The 24,300-nt window shown below is 40.0% G+C and overlaps 2 protein-coding genes across 2 annotated transcripts in view; both read right to left on the bottom strand.

Moving 5' to 3' along the window:
• LIX1 (limb and CNS expressed 1) overlaps window positions 1–6,233 on the bottom strand; it is a 46,849-nt gene extending 40,616 nt beyond the window's left edge. Inside the window, exon 1 of the mRNA XM_063128614.1 lies at window positions 5,777–6,233. Within this exon, the coding sequence (XP_062984684.1) occupies window positions 5,777–5,858 (82 nt within the window). The 5' untranslated portion in view covers window positions 5,859–6,233. The remainder of the gene's footprint in view (window positions 1–5,776) is intronic.
• Window positions 6,234–8,588: 2,355 nt separating this feature from the next.
• Window positions 8,589–24,036, bottom strand: RIOK2 (RIO kinase 2). Its single transcript, XM_063129571.1, has 10 exons — window positions 23,893–24,036; window positions 22,668–22,806; window positions 22,234–22,350; window positions 20,836–21,011; window positions 19,577–19,665; window positions 16,480–16,671; window positions 16,183–16,275; window positions 13,977–14,492; window positions 12,677–12,773; window positions 8,589–10,010 (listed from the first exon to the last, which is right to left on the bottom strand). The coding sequence occupies exons 1-10, from the start codon at window positions 23,956–23,958 to the stop codon at window positions 9,849–9,851; spliced, it is 1,647 nt and encodes a 548-aa protein (XP_062985641.1). The 5' UTR covers window positions 23,959–24,036; the 3' UTR covers window positions 8,589–9,848.
• Window positions 24,037–24,300: the final 264 nt, after the last annotated feature.

Below are 24,300 nucleotides of genomic sequence, written 5' to 3'. Positions count from 1 at the left end.
GTAGGGGATGGGGCAGGAGATTTCATCAGCATAGTAGCGCTTCAGATGAAAAGATACATGAGCTGAAAGAACGCAACAATGCAAACACATGAAAGTGCCCAGTGTTCAACACGCTAAGGAAATGGAGGGGGAAACCGTAGTTGAAAATCTAATAAAAAAGGCATTGTGATGGAGCTCTATAAGTCCTAGCAGAATAAGGATCTCAAGGTTACTGCTGGAAACAACTTCAACTGTTGCTTGGGACAGTTGACCTACAAAGGCAGGCAATGGAGAGTCAGGCTTTTCTCAGTGACCATGTTGAGGCTATCACATCTCAGCTTAAAAAGCCAAGATATGAACTTGCCTTTTGCCCATGGATTCAGCCTCTCCATCCTTCCCTCTGTGCAAGCCAGCAAACAAACCAGGTTATTGTCAATTGACTATAGCTTTCTTGTTTCCTCCAAAAAGGAAACAACGATTAACAGTTTCTGACTTCTGGTTTGAAGTCAGCTTAATCATAGAATCATAGAATAGCAGAGTTGGAAGGGGCCTACAAGGCCATCGAGTCCAACCCCTGCTCAATGCAGGAATCCACCCTAAAGCATCCCTGACAGATGGTTGTCCAGCTGCCTCTTGAATGCCTCTAGTGTGGGAGAGCCCACAACCTCCCTAGGTAGCTGATTCCACCGTCGCACTGCTCTAACAGTCAGGAAGTTTTTCCTGATGTCCAGCCGGAATCTGGCTTCCTTTAACTTGAGCCCGTTATTCTGTGTCCTGCACTCTGGGAGGATCGAGAAGAGAACCTGGCCCTCCTCTGTGTGACAACCTTTTAAGTATTTGAAGAGTGCTATCATGTCTCCCCTCAATTTTCTCTTCTCCAGGCTAAACATGCCCAGTTCTTTCAGTCTCTCTTCATACGGCTTTGTTTCTAGACCCCTGATCATCCTGGTTGCCCTCTTCTGAACACGCTCCAGCTTGTCTGCATCCTTCTTGAATTGTGGAGCCCAGAACTGGACACAATACTCTAGATGAGGCTTAACCAGGGCCGAATAGAGAGGAACCAGTACCTCACGTGATTTGGAAGCTATACTTCTATTAATGCAGCCCAAAATAGCATTTGCCTTTCTTGCAGCCATATCGCACTGTTGGCTCATATTCAGCTTGCGATCTACAACAATTCCAAGATCTTTCTTGTTTGTAGTATTGCTGAGCCAAGTGTCCCCCATCTTGTAACTGTGCATTTGGTTTCTATTCCATACATGTAGAACTTGGCATTTATCCCTATTAAATATCATTCTGTTGTTTTCAGCCCAGCACTCCAGCCTATCAAGATCACTTTGAAGTTTGTTTCTGTCTTCCAGGGTATTAGCTATCCCACCCAATTTTGTATCATCTGCAAATTTGATCAGCGTTCCCTGCACCTCCTCGTCCAAATCATTAATAAAAATGTTGAAGAGCACTGGGCCCAGGACTGAGCCCTGCGGTACCCCACTCGTTGCCTCACCCCAGTTTGAGAAGGTTCCATTGATAAGTACTCTTTGAGTCCGATTCTGTAGCCAACTGTGAATCCACCTAATAGTTGTTCCATCTAGCCCACTTTTAGCTAGTTTGTTAATCAGAATGTCATGTGGTACTTTGTCAAAAGCTTTGCTGAAGTCGAGATATATGACGTCCACAGCATTCCCACAGTCCACAAGGGAGGTTATCCTATCAAAAAGTGAGATCAAATATACTGGCTAGTTCCAAAGCTGTAGTTTCCTAGTTTGTATGTAAGAGGAAAGTAAACAAAGACTTCTGGGTTTGTTTGGTGCCTTGCATAAAGGGAGAAGCAAAGGGGCTGTATACTCAAAAGGCCTCTTCATATCTCAGCTTATTAAACAGTTGTATAAGATTGTCTGCACTCAGAACTAATTTCTGATTAATTCAGTTCTGCTACTGCTTTCCTGGCTTCTCCTCGCTTAAGAACTATGCCTCCAGTCTTGAAAAATATCTGGACTCATAGTGCTCTTTGCTGCTTTCTGCTGATGCGTCTAGTATATTCTTGGCTAATCCTTTGTGTAGCTGTTGAGTATCAGGGTGTTTTTCCACCTCTCTGGGATGTTTCCTGGTTTTGGTTTTGTGCGGATCATGTTGTTTCAAGTGGAGGTATTGGGCTTCTGTCCCTGTAGGCTTTTTGCCAAAGACAATTTTGAAAGCAGAGCTGGGACTTCTGGACAAGGTGTTTCATCTGTCTCAAAATTGGCCCAGGATGAGTCTCATTTGCCAATTGCAACTGTGGATCTCATCCCAGAGTGATTAATAAAAATAATCAGTATGAAGAATGATGGAGGGTGTGTGAAGATGCTATGCTTGTTTTAGAAAAAATCCACTGGGATTGTGGTCAGCAAACTTCCATCAGATTAGGCCACTGGGATTTGTTTGTACGGTTTATGTAACAGGCCTACAAACAAGAGCAGAGCTTGAATGATTCTAAGGCAAAATTCTCCTGCAATCTGCCAAAAGCCAAACCGCCCCCAAATTGGCATAGTATAGCCTTTGAGTAGAGGGTTCAGAAATCTGTAAATTTCTAACCTGCTTTTAATTCGGTTACCTCTGGCTGACCTTGAAACAACCAGAGTCAGACATAGTACATAAACATGAGGAGGCTGACATGCTGAAGGAGTGCTCTGTTTATATGGCCCCCTCCCTGCTGATGACAAATTAATCTGCTCTCTGTTGCAGGTACAGGTCCCTCAAAGGAACCTCTGAATGATGCTCAGGCTGGCCCATGGGACTGTTGGCTCACTTCTTCTGGGCGCAGGTTATCCCCTGACCCCACTGCCGCCATTCAGGAATGATTTTGTGATATTAAAAATATACTTTCACAAATACTAGCCTGTGTTAAGTACCCCGTTTCTTAAAATCAGGAAATGGCTGTAAATCAGTTTTATGATGCATTTTCTTTCTGATACATCCAGTGCAATTGGCTCTGAACAAATTAAGAAAAATGCATAGATTGTTGAGTGCTGATCATGTAGCACTTCTACAACTAAGTGCTTTAAGAATCTCCAGAACTGATCTTTTCCTTTCATGTTGTCTGTGAATGAACTAGGGATGTTGGGGAAATGTGCAACGGATTCAAATGAGTTTGGGTTTCTATGAATCTGACCTGTGGATTCTTCAGCAAACTGGCTTTTTTCCCCAAGTCATGTGAACTTGTGGACCTTTAAAAAAAATTTTTGGGGGGGGGAGGGATATGTGCAAGAGATACAGTTGTTTATCTGTGCTTGTGCAACTACTAGCAGAACAGCTAATACAACTAGTGCAGGAAATGCCAGGGCCAATGATGTTGTAATGAGCTTGTGCAAGTGGAATCAAAGTATTGGATTTGACACTTGCAAAAGGTTGAATAAAGGGTTTTTGCAAGTGGCAGAAGCTTTGCACTAGAGGAAAGACACTACTGCATATAACCTAAGTACTGAGATACCTGAATGGAAATTGCTGTGTGTGTTCAGGACACAATTCTGTATTTCAAGTTCAAAGACAACCTTGACACCAAAACCATTTCCAGGGTGCAGAAAATATTCAAAATACAGTGTATTGTGAAATATCTCCCTTGATCATTAAGGTATCATGACGAAACTTGGTGTGGGTGGATGTTTTTTAAACATAAATCCCCATTTGAAGTTTGAATATCAGTCAGCGAATTCAGAAAAAAGTACACGAGATGTATTAGTTTGGGAGAGCAAAGGGTGGCAAAGATCATAATTAGAGAAGCGAGAGTTTAATCCATGCTATATAGGACTGTAATATATATTGGGACTGAAAGCTGGGGAGGCAATTGGGGTAGTGGGAAATAGAATTGAGGGACACCATTATCCTTTCACTACCTCCTGGAGTCATCCCTTCAATTTGACGCCCACATTAATTTTCAATTGGTTGGTGAGAAGAGATATAAACTGCATTGGAATATAATATTGGAAGCAAGACCTCACAAATACTGTGATTTACTAGTGTTGAATTCCTTTCTACATTAAGAGGTGATAGCAGTCACCATAAAACAGAATAGCGTCCAGAACAAGAGTGCTATATTCTCCTCAGAAGTACTGTCTCCGACCTTGGAGGCAGGAAACTGAACCCACTTTGATAAGATTCCATTGAGAATGATATTCTAACCCTGTTATGCTTGACATGTGCTTTTCTGCTTTGTTATAGCCATTCTTCCAGCCCACAGGTCTGTGGGTGGTCACAATAACTTTGTCTGAGAGGCCAGTACATACACTTTCAATCAAAACCTTGTCAGACGATCTTCAGGAATCTGCCACAATGGAAGGGGAAAAAAGTTTCCCACCTTTTCTAGATCAAATTCTTTCTGCTTATGAGATGCATCTGCTCTCACAAGGTTTCAGAATTTTTTTAAAAAGGGCAGCTTCATGTGAGTCTGCAATACCAGCACAAAGTTTTTCTTCTGGGTGGCCTAGGAAGATCTGTTTGTGTTTGTTTATCTATCTAACTCTTGATTTCTGTCAAACTGCGTATGGAATAACCAATACATAACTTTGCTCTCTCACCAGCTGCTTATTTTAAAGTCATTCATTTCATACTCATTTAGAAAGAATGCATAAGGCTGAAGTTACTAACTCTTAACAAAGCTACTGACAAAGGAGTTAAACAGATAGTTTTAAAGGGTGTCTCCTACATAATGCCACAGAGTATAATATAGATTACAATAAACTTTCTACATGAAATGGTACCCAACAGTATTTTTGTACATTGCAAATGAGAAATATAGACTAATATTACAAGAGACAGGCTCTATAATTTATCAAAACCTCAATGAGCTGAACAAAAATACTAGTGCTGGAGAGGTTGAGACAACATTCTTAAGTGAATACATTTATCATGAGAAATTTTGCGAAATCTTTATGTTGGTTTTCTGCACAAACTTCAGGAAATTTACTCTACTGACCACAGAATCAAGTGATTATGGGTTAGATTTTGATGCTCTCTGTTATATAAGGTAGCATTTTGTTCTTGCAGAAATGTTGAGTAAGGGTATCACAGATGGAGCAATAAATGAAGCTTCAGTTGCATTATCCCCAAAACCAAGAAAACTCATTATTAATATTGAAGAGGTTAGCAGTTTTAGACACCAGTAGACAGATTCTTGGAGCTAATTTTAGGAAACCTTTAGTACAAACATAAATGAGCAAATATAGGTACTTATCAAGAGTTTTTAGATGTAGCACAAAGAGACTATAAGCCCTATGCAAGGTGTGTGCGTGTGAAAGACACACACACACACACACACAGATAGAGAGAGAAGAAAAACTCATGTACTATTTATTTCTAGGAATAACATGAACTATGATTAAAGAACAACATATCCTAGCACAAAAGTAAAATTGTAAATGGTAGACAATCTAAATGTTTTGCAATAACTTTTAATGAGGCATATCAAACACTACTAAAGATAGAAATGAGTGTGGCAAATATATATTCTGTGATTGCCAATATATTAAACAATTACTCATCAGAAGATAAAAAGCTGAGTTCTAACAACTTTACAAAGAAAGAGGATACAATGGTATTAAATAAAATATGTCATATATATATATATATATATAGAGAGAGAGAGAGAGAGAGAGAGAGAGAGAGAGAGAGAGAGAGAGAGAGAGAGAGAGATGTAAAGAAGTACTGATATTTGTAAATCAGAATCCGAGTATATGATGGACAGCCCTTTACAATGTTGCAGGTTTCCATTTGACACTAATGCAGGCATCACATTAAAAGTCCGGAAACTTTGTTTGGTACTTACAGTCTTTAAATGCAAGCGTAGGATCTCTGTGAGGCAGGACTTGGGAAATTATATGTTGTAGAGATTCCAAGGTCCTGTCCATCTTGGTCTGCCTTTTTCCAGACTGCACCCACAAAGTGTCCACATGCCTGAATTCGTCCAGTCCTGTCCTGAATTTATGCAGTTCATTGATGGACTGGATTACCAAAGAATCCCTTTCAGCATCTGCCAATCAGACATTGCCCAGATTCAAAAGACCCTTCAGGGGGTCCTCCTCCCCCGGCTCGCTTATCTTTGTTGGAGGCTGAGCTAATTAGCTGGGGAGGCAGGCTGACAGGCTCCGTCCTATTGCTTTCTTCTGTTCAACACACCCACCTACTGGCTAGCTGGGGAAGCTAATCATGTGAAAGACATTCCTCTTTTCATCCTGACATTGACTGAAGCTGCTGAAGCAGACAAAGTTTGGGTTTCTGCTGACTTAATAAGAATCCAACCACACTGTGTTTAAAAAAAGAATCTAGGTTTTTTTTGTGTGTGGTGGTAATATTAATATAGGATCCAACAAATCATATAGGTTTTAAAAATGCAAATATGTTTGTTTAGAAGTAATTACAAAGGTGTCATTTTCAAATTAAAATGGCACACATGAAGCTTAAATTACTTCCTTGCTCTATGATATTGATCACTCTTTTGTGGTAAGCACACTTATAGCACAGTCCTATAATGTCTACTCAGGAGTATGTCCTATAAATTCAGTGGAGGCTTATGGCCAGGTAAGTGAGTCTAGGATTTCATTTTAATAGGATTGATTTCCTTTGATTTCATTCTCCGTTTAAGCACTTTCTCCAGTTGTCTACATCTATAGGACCAGTTGTTTGCCTTGGAATTTCATCATCAAATGATCAAAACAAGTCTGGAGAAACTGCAAGACATGATTATGAGCAGATCAAGTTTGAAAATTCTATCTCAAGAAGAGATGTGCACAAGAGAATTCTTAGTACTTTTGTAATTTTGAGACTGTGGATTGGCCAGTTATGAAAGCACCCTAAGTGTAGCCATTAAAAATGCATTTGAGCAATGTTGATAAAACGATCCTCTCATGTCTACTAAACATATGAATTTGTTAAGACTGTTAGGGACATTACTAACGTAACCTCCACATTTCCTGAAGTTCCCAGGAAATAAAGTACACTTTTGTTTGAATATTCAGCATATGAAACATAAATGGAGAACTGCAGCGTTCATCCCTTGTGTAAACTTCATGGTGACCTTTGATGACTTCAGATATTTCAGGAATTCTACTGCTATTCTTGTTAAAGATATATCACACTACAACGTTGAGCCCGAATTCCTCCCGCATCCATTTCCATCTCCAAAGAGACATGCTGTAATCTAAATAAAACTGAAGGTTAAAGAAAAATTGTTACTTATGGCTATGCCTTGGAATGTCTTAAAAAAATATTTTTACAGTGAATCTTATGCATGTTTCCTCAGAAGCCCCAGTATGTTCAATGGGACTTATCCCCAGGTAAGAGTACATAGAATTAGAGCCAAATCCCTTAGACTAGGAGAGGGCAGATCTGATCTACTGGAAGATCTCCAGGTGATCAGCAAGTAGTGTTTAATGACAACAACAAGATGACTCTCCTCCCACCCTAAGTTATACTGTGGAAAGGAAGACAGTTAGGTATGGATTTTTGTGTGGAAAGGTCTGTGAGCTCCATTCAGTTCTGGTACTCTGCTCAGGATTCCTGAATGCTAGGTGTGCATCTTTTGCACGAGGCTCCAGTTGATAGATCTAACATTTGCAAGATTTTGCAGTTCCTTCTTTATATCATCTGTTTGTTCATACAATGCTAGTGGAATCCAACTCACTCTGAAAAAGCACAGCCTTGTGAATCAAGGTACTTTCTTGTAGGATACACTGCATCCAAACACTATATGGTATCACTATTGCTATAAGCTCAGAGTTACATACTAATGCATTCAATGAAAGGCAATTCTAAAGCCTCCCTTGGGACTTACAGAAATAGGTTTTCAGTTCTTTATATCCTGGCCTGCATTTGATTGGTGTGATGGGGGTGGTTGTGGAAAGAGCAGCACCAAACAGAAGAAAAGGGGGGGGAAGTGAGAGGCAAAAACCTCAAAATGTTATAAAATATACTTTTATAACATACCTTTGCAATGTGACTGAGGGGCTGTCCTCACACCATTGAGTTGGCACTGCTCTGCACAGTATCACGTCTGCAGGGTGGCAGTGAGTTGTCTTGATGCGGGGAGGCAGTACGGGCTTTATGGCGGCCATTAGGCTTTTAGATTTTGTATTCATTAGTGCGGACTCTAGATTTGGAGGGGCCTTTGGGCAGACACCTGTCAGCAGGCTGCTCTCTTTGAGTACACCCACCACTCCTCCTTGCTAGTATTGCTGCTGTCCATTTGCTTGCTTCTTCTGGCCCCAGTCCATACCACCTCCCAGAGGAAAAGGACCAAGCATGCAGAGACTACTGCTGTTTTACTTCGCTGGCTGCTTTCTTGGAGAAGGTGGCGGAAGAGGCAGCAACAACAAGGAAGAGGAGCAGTGGGCCTTCTCCCAAAGTGTAGACTTTGCCAGGTACCCAATGATGCTGACCCTTGACCCTCACTGGGGAGGGGGTGGCGGCTTTGAGGGCCAAAGGGTAGGACATGAATCATTTTATGAACAAATGAACTATACTGTGAATCTTGTCATTTTTGTCATACATATGTAGAAACCATGCATTCTCTTTAGGACATCAGCTGCTATCTTTAAAAACAAACAAACATTAGCAAGAAGATCTACTATTATATACTAAACTTTGCAAAGGCATTCTTAGATTTTTATTTTTTAACATTTTCCAAATATTTTTTGTGAAGTTAACAAACTTCTATGCTAAATTACACCCAGCATAACAACTGTTTGCTTCTATTTCTGTTAAGTAGGAAATGTTACATGCTTTGGAAACGCAACACTTCAGCGAAATGCTCCTGGCTAAAGAATTTTCAAGATCTTCTGTAATAGGCCATCTAGTAAATTGTTGAATGCATATGACAAAAAAATATTAGCAGTTGCACAGACCTGCTCAGAGATGGAGTGCCAGCAAGGCCTGTGCAAAATCATTTTTATTACTTGTCAGTTTGGGCAGGATTTATACCTAAAACCTCAGGGGTGTGGAGAAAAATCAAATGAGAGATTCTGGGTTCAAAGCTCTGCTATTCATTAAAGACTTGCTAACCTTTGTTCAAGCTCAGAAATCAAAATACTGCTGAAGGTGTTACATCAACTACTTCAAAGACTTTAAGGCAGTTTCGTCCCCATGCAATTAATGGGTCTACGTAGTAATTAATTTAACTGTGTTGTCAATTGGTCTTAAAATGTCAGCCACAAGTTGCTTCAGCTTGTGGATTTGTACCTGCCTTACACCCATCTCCTAAACATCTTTGCAGCTTGTTTCTATGCTTGATTATTGCATTTTATGGGCTTTATTTTAAACTTTATACCTGTCCCACTGTGTTCAATGTAACTTACTCCCTGAAAAGTGTGCATAGCATTGTAGCCTTACTTCGAAATCCAGCAGTACAATCCTGTGCACACTTTCCAGATGTTGATCTACATGCATAGGGTTGGGCTGATAACCAGTTAACGACTCCTATATGCTAAATTCTAAGTTTAGTTTCTCTGGCAATTACATCTGTATGTGATAAATTATGCAGCTGAAGCCCCTTATTTATAAGCCTGGAGCAGACAAGAAAGGAACAGTCACTTCTTCGGCCGAATCAAAGCCCCCACCCCGCCCCCACCCCAGAAGTCAACCTGCATAGCCCATTAGCTCTAGGGGTGGGACCCGCCATCCGAAGTAAACAAATCAAACTGGACATACCCAAGACATGGCACACCTGGGCAGGCCTCAAGTAGGCTGGAGGAGCTCAGTCTCTCTGTAGTCCATTTAATCTCTTTAATTTTAAATTTAATCATGTACATAGCCTTGAATCATACTCAGGTTTACAATAAAAAGAACAGAATACTTTCAGTGATTTGTGAGGCACAAAAAAAGAGGGAACATATTTCTGTTGGGTGTCAGCCCCAGAAGCTAGCTGCATCCAAACTTGACTTGATATTGTACATGTGCTCACGCCGCTGTTTGGTGTAAACATTAGCTTCTCCTTTCTGCAGCCGCCGTCGGACAGCAGCTTTTTGCTGTTTAGTCAGCTGACGCTTTATCTTCTGTTTTACCAGTTCCTGCAAGACATTTGTAAAAGTCATATATTAGTTTTGTTTGCAAGTCACATGGCACTTTTAGTACAGAGGCACTCAAAATGTGTTGTATACAGCAGTCACACCTCACAAAACTATTTCACAACATAGCAGGCTTTAACCAAGAACAGCCTTTTCTGTAACTAACGAACAATAATTTGTGTCTCCTGACATCCCAGAATAAACAACCTGGAAAAGGTCAGAAAAATGGTTACATAACATAGGGAAGACAGGCAAAAGCAAGAACACTGTATTCAGTAATGTTTTAGCAGTCTCAAAGAGTTTTGAAAGGGTCTGGAAAAATATTATTCCCCCTTGTGGCTAAGACAAGTAATGGATTTCTGAGAAAGTACAAAAATATCTTGGCTGTGTACTTGCCAGGGCTTGCTGTAGTGATTAGAGACCTAGAACTTTGACCAGGAAGAGCTAGGTTCAAATCCCCCGCATTTAGTCATGAAGCTCACTGGGTAATATTGGGCCAATCACCAACTAATTTTATTTATTTCATTTCTATATCGCCCAACAGCCAAAGCTCTCTGGGTGGTTCTCAAAAATTTAAACCATAAGTACAGCATAATTTATAGTATAAAATCTTAAAACCACAATACAATGGCATAATGCAAAAGTACAACCTGAATAAAACAGAGCAGCAATGCAGAGATTTAAAATGCAAGCTTAACTACCTTACAGGATTGTTGTAAGGACAAAAAGGGTGAGATGTTAATAAATAAGCAAGCAAGCAAGCTTTTATTAGGCATTGCTGCAAAAGACATACTTAGGAAAAATACAAGTGATTCAGCTGTGAGCTGGACTCATATCTAGAATGGCCAGTCAATGCAGTTCGCTAGAAGCAGTGTCATCGTTGTGTTCATCACCATGAAACTAATTTTATTTATAGCCTGTCCTATATCCTCAGGGTCAAAGAATAGGTTAAAAGTACTCCTAAAAAGATGGCTCAGCATCTCTGGGAAAAATCAAGCTAATGGCAGAGTGTTCCATGCCATTAGGGAAGACTATAGGAGGGAATGGCATGACCACCAATAGTGTGCATGGAAAGGGTGGATCTGGTGGGGCGTTTGATTGTGCCCTCCGCTCCCCCATTTTTCCTACCCTGCCTTTCTATTCCAAGAGTAGGACTCTCCCTGAAAGATCTCTCCAACAGGCTACATTCGTAAATCACATGCAAGCAGATTTAGGTAGTGAATTGCTATCAGTTTCATTGGGATTTAAGAACAGGGTCTAATTCTATAATAAGAATTCCTTCAACCTTTCACATTTTGTGTGCGTGCTCGTTTTCCTACACAATAACAGCAATTGTTGCTGCCACCAACTTGCTTTCTGTCTCAAGATGTCTCTGAAAGAGTTCTATCCTCATCTCCTCCTTTTGGTCACTCCAGTAGTTTAGTAGGAATGTAAAGAATTCAGAAGACAAAGAAACTATTGTTTGCGGTTCATCCCTTTCCTCAGCAGATCCCTGGACCCCAGGAGTGGAATTCCTTGGCCTTTCAGACTGTACTCTTAGGGAAGATTCTGAATACTGTTCCCAGGTGGTAAGGAAAGAAGAGAGCAAGCCTCTTTGTCAACCAGATTGCTCTCCATCCAATTGAAGGGGGGTGGGGAGTGTCATGTTGGGTACCCATCAACACAAAAGAAGAGCTGATTTCAACCCCAACCCATGGTAGTGAGGAAGAATGCGCTGGACCCTTATGTTTCATGGATGCCTAATTGCAAAATTTAGCCTAGCACGGATGAAAAAGTAAAGACACAAACTTCATCAGAATTCTGACTGTTTTCTTGGTTCTAGGCATTACAGCTCTTAAAAATGCTTAATTTGTACATGTACATATAAATCTACATAAGAATTAACACATAATAACGCTGCTTTATTTCCTAAAAAAAGAAAATGAAATATGAATCTACAAAACCCATGCTTTATTTAACTTCTCTACACTCTCCACTGTCCCAAGCTGCTCATTAAGTCATACAGCCACTTGGAGGCACTCTAGTATAAATGAAAACAATCACAGTTTAGTGAAGATATGCAGAAAGTTGAGATGAAGCATCTGTGTTGGTAGCTAATACGCCTTCTGCATGTTTGGGGAAATGTATTTCCCTTGGTTGTACACTGCACACACAGTGAGCTGGGTAAGCTGGAAATTTTATCAAAATCTTGGCTACGTAGCAGCTACTAAAGCATTGGCATCTCGACATTATGTGATAGGTACATTCTTCTGGAGAAGGATAAAATTAATGAATATTTTAAAAACAATTTTATCTTAAGCACTTTTAACCTTAATAGCCTTCAGAGATAACTACAAGAGTTCATTATCTCACAGGCTTTCAGAAGAGATAACTGAACTGGATTCAATTAGAAGATAAGTCAGTTTTGCAAGCTTTAGAATAATTATAATTACAATTTTAAGGACCTGCAATCATTTAGATTTAAGAATAAAATACAATACTTTGTGGTATTCACTACGGGCTCCAAGTATCCTGCTTTTATTCATCACCTGGACTGATCAATACTATAAGAGCAGAAATAAGTATTTCCAAAAGAACTCTAAAAATCCCATCAAGGGCATAATCCACTAAGAAGGTATGCTGCCCAAGTTCCATGGAATTGTATCTAAAGAGCATTATGTAAGACTTACTGCTGGAATTGTTGAACAGCCTCCAGCACTTTCTACTGAAGTTACACTAGTAGTCCTTGTCCTGTGATCATTGATGTGGAAAAGGGTCTCTTCATCTCTGCAATACAGAAATTAGGTTGTTAAGATAGCCACATTTAAAACAAGTGCTACTAATCAACTCTTCCAATGCAAGAAGGACAGTGTGGTGTAATTGTTAGAGCATTGGACTGGGGCTCAGGAGACCCAGGTTCTAGTTCTCACTCGGACAGGAAGCTCACTGGCTGACTTTGGGCCTATCACTGACTATCAGCCTAACCTACCACACAGGCAATAAAACGGGAGAAGAGGAGGACAATGCAAGCCACCTTGGGGTCCTTGCAAGAGGGAAATGGGCAGGATCTAAATGTAATAATAAATGCATAAATGTAATAATAAATGTGAAGGAGGAGAGATTCTGTTGCAACATTTACATTTTTAAAAAATATCTATTTCATTAAAACAAAGGTAAATAATGAGCAGAATCCACTAGAAAATTCACCCTCACAAAACATGGTGAAATGAATGGGAAGTGCTTGATAGCCTTTCCAGCCTCCTCAAGTGCCTTTAGTTTACTGGATATGAATATCATTGACCCAAAGATGCTCTTTTATAATTATTGCTTACAAACTGGGGCAGGAAGATTGATGTATGTCGACTCCTTCCCTGATGCCCTAGCCTGCCATGCTTTGCGTGACTTCACCCCCGCTCCAGGCAGCATTAGGAGTTTGCAACCTCCTTTAGAAAACTCCCTGTTCTATGTCAGAAGCAAAGAAATGTATGAATTCGTTAAACAAGATGCAGGCCTGGCAAGCTGGTGAATACTCAGCTAAGCTATTCTGTTAAGTTGGTAATGGTTTTCTTGGTGCACAGAACTGGTGAAGAGGGAACAGTATCTAAAAGCAACAATACAGCAGAGATGGCATTACATGATTTAATACTTTGCGCGCCATTAGCAGAACTAATCGTATGAGCACGTTTACTCTATAACAAAACAACCAAAAGAAATTAATGCAAAAGCATTATAGGCTGCACAATTTTAATATTTCTTCATGAGGGGCAAATCATGCCAATTGCAAATCAGTGATGCAGTTGGGATAACATGCTTTTCTACTGTCAGTCAGTCCCTGCATATTAGATCATAAGAAAAAGATCACCCATGCTAACGTTTCAAAGAAACCCTCTACTTTAAATCAGAGACTGGGTTTCTCAAAAGAAACATGCTTAACACTTGAAAGGGGTTCTTCATTTGGAAAGTCTCTGAATGATCATTGTAAATCTATACCTGAAAGGCCTGAATTCCCTGTTTAATGTTGACAAGTCAACCAGATCAGGGCATTCATCTTCATGTTCTTTGTCAGCAGGATCTTCCCCTTGACCTGACCGATCTTCAATTTTGCTGGATTTTTCAATTTTCCTTTTGTCCTCAGAAAAATCAATTGCAGAGCTTTCTGCATTAGCCCCAGCTCCAGCAACAATCATTTGCCCTTCAACTTGTTGTAAGGCACAGCTGAACTCCTGCAAATCTAAACCTTGCTCACTTTCATCAGCATTCTCTTCTTCGCTAGTTTGCTCTGAAATGTCAGAGGCCTCTTCTACCTCATCTGTGAAGCTTCCATCCGTCTTTTGATCTGTGCCACTACATGCAGTCATTTCCCCTTTAGGAACTTGTCCGTCAGGAGAAAACTCAGTTTTATGGCCCTCATCATGAGGGCAAGTTGGATAAAGAAGTTCATCATCTTCCTGCATTTCTTTGGTGTACCCGCTGGCTGCAATTTCGACATCGAGCGAACACTCCCTCCTGGCAATGAAGTAAAAGGGGAAATCAGGCATGAAGCATTTCGCCATTTACAGTGAGTTAAGTTTTAGAAGAAAGCCATTATTCTAAAGCAGGGGTGGGTAACTTGTTGCCCTCTGGACGCTTTGGCCTACAATTCCCATCATTTCTCATCAGTAGCTATATATCTAGAGGGCCACCAGTTGCCAACTCCTGTTCTAAAATAATGCTGGATTTGTGACACTACACCAACATACCCAAGCACATCCTGTTCTGATAAACTTGGATAGACATTGGGCCTGTTTGCATGTCACAACAGCCCACCATGGCTTAATTTACCTGCAGGGGTTGTTGCAGTGAGCCAGGTGCCTGGCTTGCTGCATTGTGTGAACCCAGGTGGGAGGGGATGTCTGAGGGCTAGACAACCATCAAATAACCCTAAAACAAACCATGGATAATTTGAGGATAGAGATGTAAAGTGGTCTTTGAGGGGGAAATCTGTTTCCCCCTCCTGCATTTTTCTGTTTTTTCTCCCTTCACATCTGTATTTGAGGGTTGTCTACCAGCCAAACAACCCGTTGTCTGGATCCACACGCTATGACAAGCAACAGCAAGGTGGGCGCCATGCAAAAATGGCTCCTGTGGGTGCTCAGCAAAGTCCCCATTGGCCATAAGAGAAAACCTGGACATAAACATGAACAATGGGTACAGCTCATGGGATGAGTGCAGGTCACACTACCATCTCTTATGATTATCAAGCAGGTGATCCTGCAAAAAATAAATTAAAAAAATGCCTGTCACTTATGTAAGAAGAGAGAGCCTAAGAGCTTAATCATGTATTTTGTACCATCAGGTTGGCCAAATGTTTTTGTCTTCACTTCAGCGCAAGTGTAGTTAGAAACTAAGCCAATTAACCTAACTTCCTGGACTAATGTGTAGATTGCAACACTTAGCCTTAGGACTCCACATTTCTCTGAATATTGCAATGCAGTTCTCAGCTCAAAAATTGCATATAAAACTGCGTATCTTAGGGAAAGTTGCATGTGAAACGCTGGTGGTTTTTCTTTTTAAAATTGTGGACTGATCCAGAAATTGGACGGAATGGATTTACAACTGAATATATGCTAAACTGACACGAACTGGAAATAGACCAATTTGTAATTAGAGCCAAGCATTTTGGAACACTATCACTATATCAAAGTTAAATGTATAAATCAGTCTTCCCCAAACTGATGCCCTCCAGATGTTTGGGACTTCAACTCCCAACAGTTCCAGACAGCATGACCAATGGTGAGGAATCCTGAGAGTTGTAGTGCAAAACATCTGGATGGCACAAGGTTGGGGAAGGCTGATGTAGACTAATGGCAATCATTTACCACAGAATCCCTAATCTGTACCTTCTGTTTAATCTGTAACTTCTGTCCTATTTCTAAGAAGTGACTTAGCATTTACTCTCTCTCAGACACAAATCTGCACAGGGAATATGATGTGCAGGTCAGACCCCCCAACAGATATCGTCAATTCATGTAACTGTGATAGCAAAAAACATGCTACTGCAGTTGCATAAATTGCAGCTGTATCCATGGAGGCCTGGTTCACACTTCGCTTTCAGTATGGCAAATGCCTCTCTGGGAACAATATGAACGTTATTAGGTGGAGGAGGAATTTCAAGTGTGAAACAGCTCTTGGTTTCTAAATATGCAATATAGCTTACGTAATATCCTTGAATGTTGGATAGAGTTCACTTTCATAGCTGAAGCGCTTCATGAAGAAATCACGAATGCATTTCACATCTCTGTCAAAATACCTGAACCAAAAAAACACACAAACCCTTATACCGATGAACTGATCTTTAACATACGAAGTTACAAACATGTCACTAATACAGCTTCAACATCATGCATACATGAATTCTGTTATACACTCTATGTGAACACTATGCAGAATTTCTAGCTAATGACATCATCAAATCGCCACATGCTGATAATAAACAAAGAGGTGGCTCACATACCATTCAGCATTGGGGTGAGAGGTTGACACCATTTGGGGAAAATCAATCATCGTGATCCGGTCTTCGCTGTCCAACATGAGATTGAATTCATTGAAATCACCATGGATCAAACCATGGTTTGCAAGCTTGACGACTAATTCCATTAACTCATTATACAGAGAGGCAGGGTCTTTGAGGTGATGCACTTGACACCTACATGATAAAACAAACACGAGACCACTGAAATCCCAATTCAACTATAAACTAGGTGTAAAACAGCAATATTATGCTAGCGTGATCCACTGGGTAGCCGAATGAATTTGCATACGTCACTAGGTGGCCATCTGGAAAGTATAAGAGTGGAAAGATGCCCCACAGAGTGTAATTTTTAAACAGTAGGGACCGATATGGATAGGATATACTATAAACCAAATGAAAGAAATCACAAAAAGCACTGGTTGGTTCACACAAAACTTCTTTTGAGTGGAGGATTTTAGACTATTTCTGGGTATATATATTTTTAAGAGCAAAGGTAGATATAACATATTATAAGAGCAACTAGGCTGCTCTTCATTACTGCACCCTCAGAATGTACTTGAACAATTACACAGCTGTAATTAACTATTTCAAGTCAGTTAAAAGAAAATTCTGCATTTGTAAGATTTTACATCTAACTCCACATATCAAAATTACTGTGCTCAAAGCATAGATACTGCATTACTGCAAGTCCTTTCCTTTTCAACAGACATCAGTTTTGGTCGTCAATATTTTCACTGCTAGGAATTGTCTCAGAGCGCTTCGGTTTCTAAGCAAACAAAGTAAGTATAACAACTTGCTAAAGATATGTAATTTATTAGATGGGCTAGAATATAAACTCCAAATATATTTCTGAACTTGGGTTTTCCACAGAGCAGAATAAAATAGAAAGTTTTTTTTCTCTGATGATCAATATTTTAAAATAAAGTCCACTTCCCTATGGATTGTAAAAATAATAATGAAGCAACATTTCAGGTCAATATAGTTCTGGTCAATTCATAAGAAATAAAAAATGAAAAAGAGTATTTTATTAATAATCTATGGCTAAGACATACTCAGTAAGTTCACTAAACTGGGCTCCCGCAGGGCCATATGGAGTATTATTTGTTGAAGTAACTGAAAAAAATGTCTGCCACCACCAAGCAGATAGAGTAACATGGACCATCACTTCTCAAAGACCTGTGTTAATTTGGAAAGGCTTCTGAAATTTTCCAAGTATACTTCTTTTCTGGAAATAGACATGCCTGCTTCACCCATTCTGTGTGCAATATGGACACATCTTAAGACAGAGGTGTGCAATGTTGGTTGTATCCAATACAGTGCTTGTGCAAGGATGCTCACACAAGGGGAACTCCCTGCTCCCTCTTGAACCCTACATCCCTTGAAAAGCCTCCCCTGTGTTGCACTGCACTGGATACAATCCAATGTATTTTAAAGAAGTGATGACTGTAATCACATCTGTTGTGTGCAAATACTGCCTCTTCACACCAACACCATTATCAAAGAATAAAAAGAGTCCGAGAAATCAGCAATTACATTTTCACCCGACAAAGCAGTTCCTTCATGTAAGGACTCAGGATGGCCATGGTTCATAATGCTGGTTATCTATAGTCTATCAAAGTCTTTATGCATTTCACAAATCTTTCGTAGGAGAAATTATAAGAAGTGCTGAATCCTTTAAAAATGACCTCTCTTTTTATAACCATTCAATTAATCCAAGTTTTGGCACTGATTCCTTTTCGATAAAGCAGCTCCTTCCAGATGCATACATATTAAATTTATAACATGACCTTGTGTTTTGTTCAACTACAGCTAGTTTAGTTTTGATCCAGGAATAAAAATGAAGGTCAGATTGGGCAGTAATGCCTTCAGCTACACAAACACATGCAGTTAGCACTTTTGTGGGCTAATTTCAGGAATCACATATTGCTGTTAAAAAAACACAACAACTCCTGAGGACACTGTAAAACTAGGGGTAAAGGTTAAATAATTTTAATTTCTTCCTTGAGTTTTACTTATCTACCTCTCATAATAAAAACAATTTGTGTGTCTTAAAGAAAACCTCGCAAATTTATAAAACAGCAGCCAACACCACAATTCTCAGACTTGCTGTGCCAGTATCTAAATGCAAAGAACGGGATGTACCCAACTACAGAAATGTTCATAGATTGTAAGCCTTTTACTAGGGACTCTTTTAAAAAAGGAAATTACTACTAACATTTTTCTTTGTACAAACAGAAGAGCTCAGGGTAAATAAAAATGATTTAAAAAAAAACAACAAAGCCAAATTTTTCTCTTGTTTGAAAAATAACACAGTTACAATTAATTTTCATCACAAACATGCTAAACCTACACTTACAGTCTCATAAAAACGAAGTTACCTACCAATTAAACATGGGCATTCATTCCAATTTTTCATCTCATGAAAATGGGCTCTAACTACCTACTCTTGCTTCTTGAAAGTTCTGGGCTTTCAGTTTCTGTTTCTCTGAATAAAGTTGCATGTGCAAAGCCACTGGTTGGATTGGATTGTTCTTGTTCTGCACTTATGTGGTAATGGAGCTGGGCCAAACAAGACACATGTGTTTGTTAAGAGACACGCATAGTGAGGATGTTTGCATGAAATGGCAGCAAATCGTGGGCTAATGAAATCATATACCTGGTATGTGAGACAGCGCCTTCTCTCTTACCAACCCGCCCCACATCAGAGGCATGCACCTGCTTTAACTTTGGGTTGTTTAACCCATAAATACCCTAAAGTGCCCTGGTTTGGATGTCATGGTAATGTGGCATCTGTAGGTTGTTGCTGCAAACCAGAGGCGGCTCACATGCAGCGCACATCCCCACAATTTGTGAGTTAATTAACCCATGATTTGCTGCCAAATGCCACCATTATCTGTAAACAAGGTCAGTATAGGATGGTCAGAGGTAGAGAAGAAAGGAACACTGGAGTGAACTGGAAAGAAAAGTGCTATTGTGTTTGTGAGTGTGATTTATACCACTACTGAACTGAAGCACCGCTAAGTAAATATGCTTTTGGAAATAACAATTTTATGTATGCGATGCAGGCATTAATACTTACAGTGGATAACCATTGACAAGTTCCATTACTACTGCATGTCTATTGTAGTCATATGGTTTTGGAACAGGAAATTTTCTGTCATGCAAACACTGTCCAAAAACAAAAGCCAAGAGTTAAAACATTAGTAAAGCTCTTTCTATTTGAAGAAAGTGCGACTCTAAGGACAAATTAATGTTCCAGTGACTTAATGTATTCACTTTGTTTGAATATTGACTAGTGGCTAATGGCACAAATATAATAAACTTCTTATAAGCAAACTCATGCCAATCTCCTAAAAATCCATCATATTACAAGAACATAAGGACATAAGAAGAGTGCTGCTGGAGCAGACCAAAGGACTATCTGGTTCAGTATCCTGTTTCCCATAGTGGCCAACCAGAGAGTTTAAGGAAGTCCACCAGCAGGCCATGAAAGTAACCGCACCCTCCCCACTCCCCACAACTAATAGTCCAAGTAACACTATCTTTAAACATGGAGGTTCCATTTAACTATGATGCCTAATAACCGTGTGAGCCCAAGTTCTAGCGTTATGTCAGAAGGAAACAAGACTCTCTCTAATTTAACACCTACCATGCCTGCCCTTGCCTTTAAAAACAACATCAACAACTCAATAGTCCCAAACTCATAGGGGCAGTGCTCCAACTTCTTGGTCATTCTGACTGCTTTTTTCTGCACCTTTTCCAGATCTGTGATATTTTTATTGAAATGGGAGTGACCAGAACAAGATGCAGTACTCCCGATGCAGTTGCAATATAGATCTACAGAAAAGCATTGCTGGTAGTTTTAATTTTAAAAATCTTTTTGGGTAATTCCTATTATAGAATTCACCTTGTTCACTGCTATCACACACTCAAGTTTTCACTGAGCTGGCTGCCACTTTGAGAACGGCACAGACATTAAAAGGAGCCCTTGGATGATCTCAAGAGATTGGGCAGAGGCCTAGTGCTAAATCCAACTTACATGAGCAGAATCCTCTTGCACAATGGGAGTTTCACTTCCCCTCAACTCCTGTGCAACTCTATCCACGCCCTCCCCCATCTACTCCAGAGCATCCTCCTGGCAGAAGAATACCATTTGATATAAGCCATGGGGGGGGGGGGGGACCTGTTAAGTTTTGCAAGAGCCAAGCTAATACAGTCAAACCATCATCTTAATTTGTCAGAAGGAAGTTATAGGAAGCTACTGTAGATCTTTTTATCCCTTTTAAACATAGCCACTTTGGGCCCAGAATCAGGAGAAGCAGGGGAAACAAACAATACCTTCATATAGGCAAATTCCTTCATTGCAGCAAGACGTGACAGATACAGCCATGACATCTTGTGCCTGTGTTTATGGTAATCGCGTTTGTTCTTTAAGTTCCGAAAAGATGTTCTCCCAAGTCTATGCAACTTTAATGCAAATTGTTGTTCTTCTTCATTAGCAACAATATAAATATCTGTAAAACATAAAGTTTCAAATTAGAATAACAACTATGTAATTTTAGCCCATTTAAATTACATTCTCCACCACCTCCTTAACAGTCAAAGAGATCTTAGAATGGTGTGTATTTATATGAACAGCAGTTATAATACTAATATTGTGCCAAGCCCAGGATCATCTAATCCAATGTTCAGATTACTTAGATGTAGTTTACCATTAAGCACAGCCATCAAACTGTTAGCAGTCTTTGGAATGTGCAAATGTTGAGTGATCATGAATGTTACATCTCTAGAATACACAGAAGCTTTTGGGGCACTATTTGGTGGGATATAAACATAAACAAACTCAGTATTCAAACAGATGAAGTTTACTGATCATAGAAGGCCAAATGGCCAGGAACAATTCTCATAGAATCAGTCGTTTCAGTCTCTCTTCATAGGGCTTTGTTTCCAGGCCCCTGATCATCCTGGTTGCCCTCCTCTGAATATGCTCCAGCTTGTCTGTGTCCTTCTTGAAGTGTGGAGCCCAGAACTGGATGCAATACTCTAGATGAGGCCTAAACAGGGCCGAATAGAGAGGAACCACTACCTCACGCGATTTGGAAGCTATACTTCTATGAATGCAGCCCAAAATAGCATTGGCCTTTCTTGCAGCCATATCGCACTGTTGGCTCATATTCAGCTTGTGATCTACAACAATTCCAAGATCCTTCTCGTTTGTAGTATTGCTGAGCTAAGTATCCCCCATCTTGTAACTCTGCATTTGGTTTCTATTTCCTAGATGTAGAACTTGGCATTTATCCCTATTAAATTTCATTCTGTTGTTTGTATTTACCTCTTCTTTCTATTGCTCTCATCAGCTACAACCTGGAAGATTTTGCTGCAATCTTATACACACTTACCTGGGAGTAAGTTCCACTGAATTCAGTGGGACATACTTCTTAGGAAACATGTATAGTATTGCACTGTCAGAATCTTTGTTTGGTTGTTTCTATCTGGATGCTTTTTTAAAAAACAACACACCATTTGCCCTGAAGATGATCTACAATGGGCCTGAGTTTATATATTTGGGGCTTGTAAACTGTAGCTAGCTGCCCTGGGCACCATTTGATGGAAAGGTGGTAAATAAATATAAACAAACACACTATTTAAAAAGATCAAGTTTTCTAATGACTTAACTGTCATTTTCAACGTAACTGCTATATTTGATTACATTTTAAAGAAAATGTTTGAAAATACCTGATTCTTTTCCAACACCCATCTGGTTTCCAACAGAACTGATAACTTGTCGAGAAGAAAGGGTTTTCAAAGCAAGATAATCATATCCTCCATTAGTTAATCGATAGCCTTGGACAGCTAAGAATTAGAATAAGTGCATTATGTGAGAAGGTATAAGTAGGTGCTAATCATTATGGAGAAAGTCCTTTTAAACCATTCAAAATATTTTAACAAAGCCAACTGTTCTCTATGGCAAAGTAGTCTTAACATCTTGCAAATGGTCCAAATTCTTGGACTGAAAAGGCTGAAAGAAGGGCATTAAAAATATCTCAAACAGCAGCAAAACATGTCAAGTACTGGTGGTTACATCTTGTTTCAACACTTGCATTAATAAAAAATGCACCGCAACAATGTTAATTATTTTTTGGCAGGCAATGCACACTGTTTATACTCACTTTTGGTTCGCTCATAGGCCAGGAGTCTGTGCTTTGCTAATTCTCTTAGAATTTTGTTACATCCCCCATGTTTGAGGCTGGCAATGGAAGCAATCAAGCTAGGAGGGACTATTTCATGGTTCTTCATGCCCATTTCCACCTGAAACAACAAAATAAAATGAGAAATACTATTGTTTTATCCATTTTAACAAGCATGGCTTCCTACATCATGCATGCTCTTTCTGAATGTAATGTCTTTCTTTCCTTCTTTCTAGTACTGTACTGGCTGACAGAACACACATGTTTGATGTTGAAGTGGACTTTTCAATCCAAATGAGTAATAGAATAAATTCGATGCAGTTCTTAGAAGTCTTGACAACTAAAGTGCAGCCCATGTCTGCTAAAATCAAGGGGACTTTTGCCTTTTTCTTCAGTTAAGGTGCAGACGGCACTCCCAAAGTACTACTTAAGCATCCAAATGTTTGCTAGTGTTGTATCATCATATAATAAGCTCTAGCATTTTACAGATAGCTGGGCACCAATGAAAGAAAGGAGAAGCCCCAATGGCGAGCTGCAGCAGGAATCAGAGATCTTGACTACTGTCTCTCTCTGTCAGATCAATCTGTAGTATTTCTTTCACATGTCTCTTCACTGAAACAAAGATAAGTGTTTGTTGCAGGATTTGATACTTACTACTTCTCCATTATATAGTGATAGGTCATGAAGACAACCAGAGAAGGGGCAATTGGAAACCCCACTCTGTTTCCTATATTATGCAGCAACAAATGTATATTTACTTCTGCATGGTGAAAGCTGTCAGGTGCATGTGTGTTGCAGGCATATTTTACTTTTTAAAAAACTCTATGGGAGGCTGCACTTAAGTCTGGTTTGGAAACTGCAGCTAATGTAGAATGCAGCAGCTCGGTTACTGACTGGATACATGCAAGCAAACTTCTTTTTTTTGGTCCCAGTGAGTTAAATTAATCTTCTTCCCAAGTATATATGCGTAGAACTGTCGCCTAAGCTAGTGGGCATGTAATAAATTTATAGACTGAAAAGACCAGAATTAGTCTAAAGAAAAAACATTATGACAAATTCCAAGAATGACATTTAGAATAATCGAAAAAAAATGCGGGGGTTAAAGCGGGGGTGCAGAGACCCAGCCTGAACCTGCCCTTCACTATCGGGCAGAGAACGCACGTGGCCCGGCCTGGTCCCAAGTAATCCACCCGCCACTGATCCTTACCGCCGTTAGTACCCTGAAGTGGTCCCGGGAAAGGTATCGGAACAAAACGATGTTCAGTTTCCCCATGGTCTCGTCCAGCTATAACACCCCCCCTTACTCCTCGTCGAATGGAAACCGCCAGGGCCTCTCCGGCCGTCCGGACACGCAAGAACAGCCGTCGTAGCTCGCTAAGCTGTTCCGTGTACGCACGCGCAGAACTTCGTGCGTAAGCTACCTCATTCGCACGGGGCGGGGTTAGGCCCTTCCTCGTGGAAGGTGCCTCCGTCAGGTCCTTGCAGCCGCATAAACGCCAAGACGATCGTCTTCCCAGCACTCATCAACTGAGCTGTATCCCAGGTCCACAATTCGAAATTTATAATTATATTAATTAAATTATTTCAATTGTGCGAAGAAAGCTTTTCTTCTCTT

Source organism: Elgaria multicarinata, chromosome 6 (assembly GCF_023053635.1).
Source record: "Elgaria multicarinata webbii isolate HBS135686 ecotype San Diego chromosome 6, rElgMul1.1.pri, whole genome shotgun sequence".
Lineage (NCBI taxonomy): Eukaryota > Metazoa > Chordata > Lepidosauria > Squamata > Anguidae > Elgaria > Elgaria multicarinata.
The sequence above is the reverse complement of the archived record's forward strand: the minus strand, read 5'-3'. Positions and strand labels throughout refer to the sequence as shown.

Coding starts and splice junctions, on each gene's coding strand:
- RIOK2 (XM_063129571.1), bottom strand. CDS start 23,958: ATGGGGAAACTGAACATCGTTTTGTTCCGATACCTTTCCCGGGACCAC. Junction 19,666..20,835: donor AGGAATTTGCCTATATGAAG/GTATTGTTTGTT, acceptor GTTTTTGGACAG/TGTTTGCATGACAGAAAATT. Junction 10,011..12,676: donor GCTGTTCAACAATTCCAGCA/GTAAGTCTTACA, acceptor AATGTCTTGCAG/GAACTGGTAAAACAGAAGAT.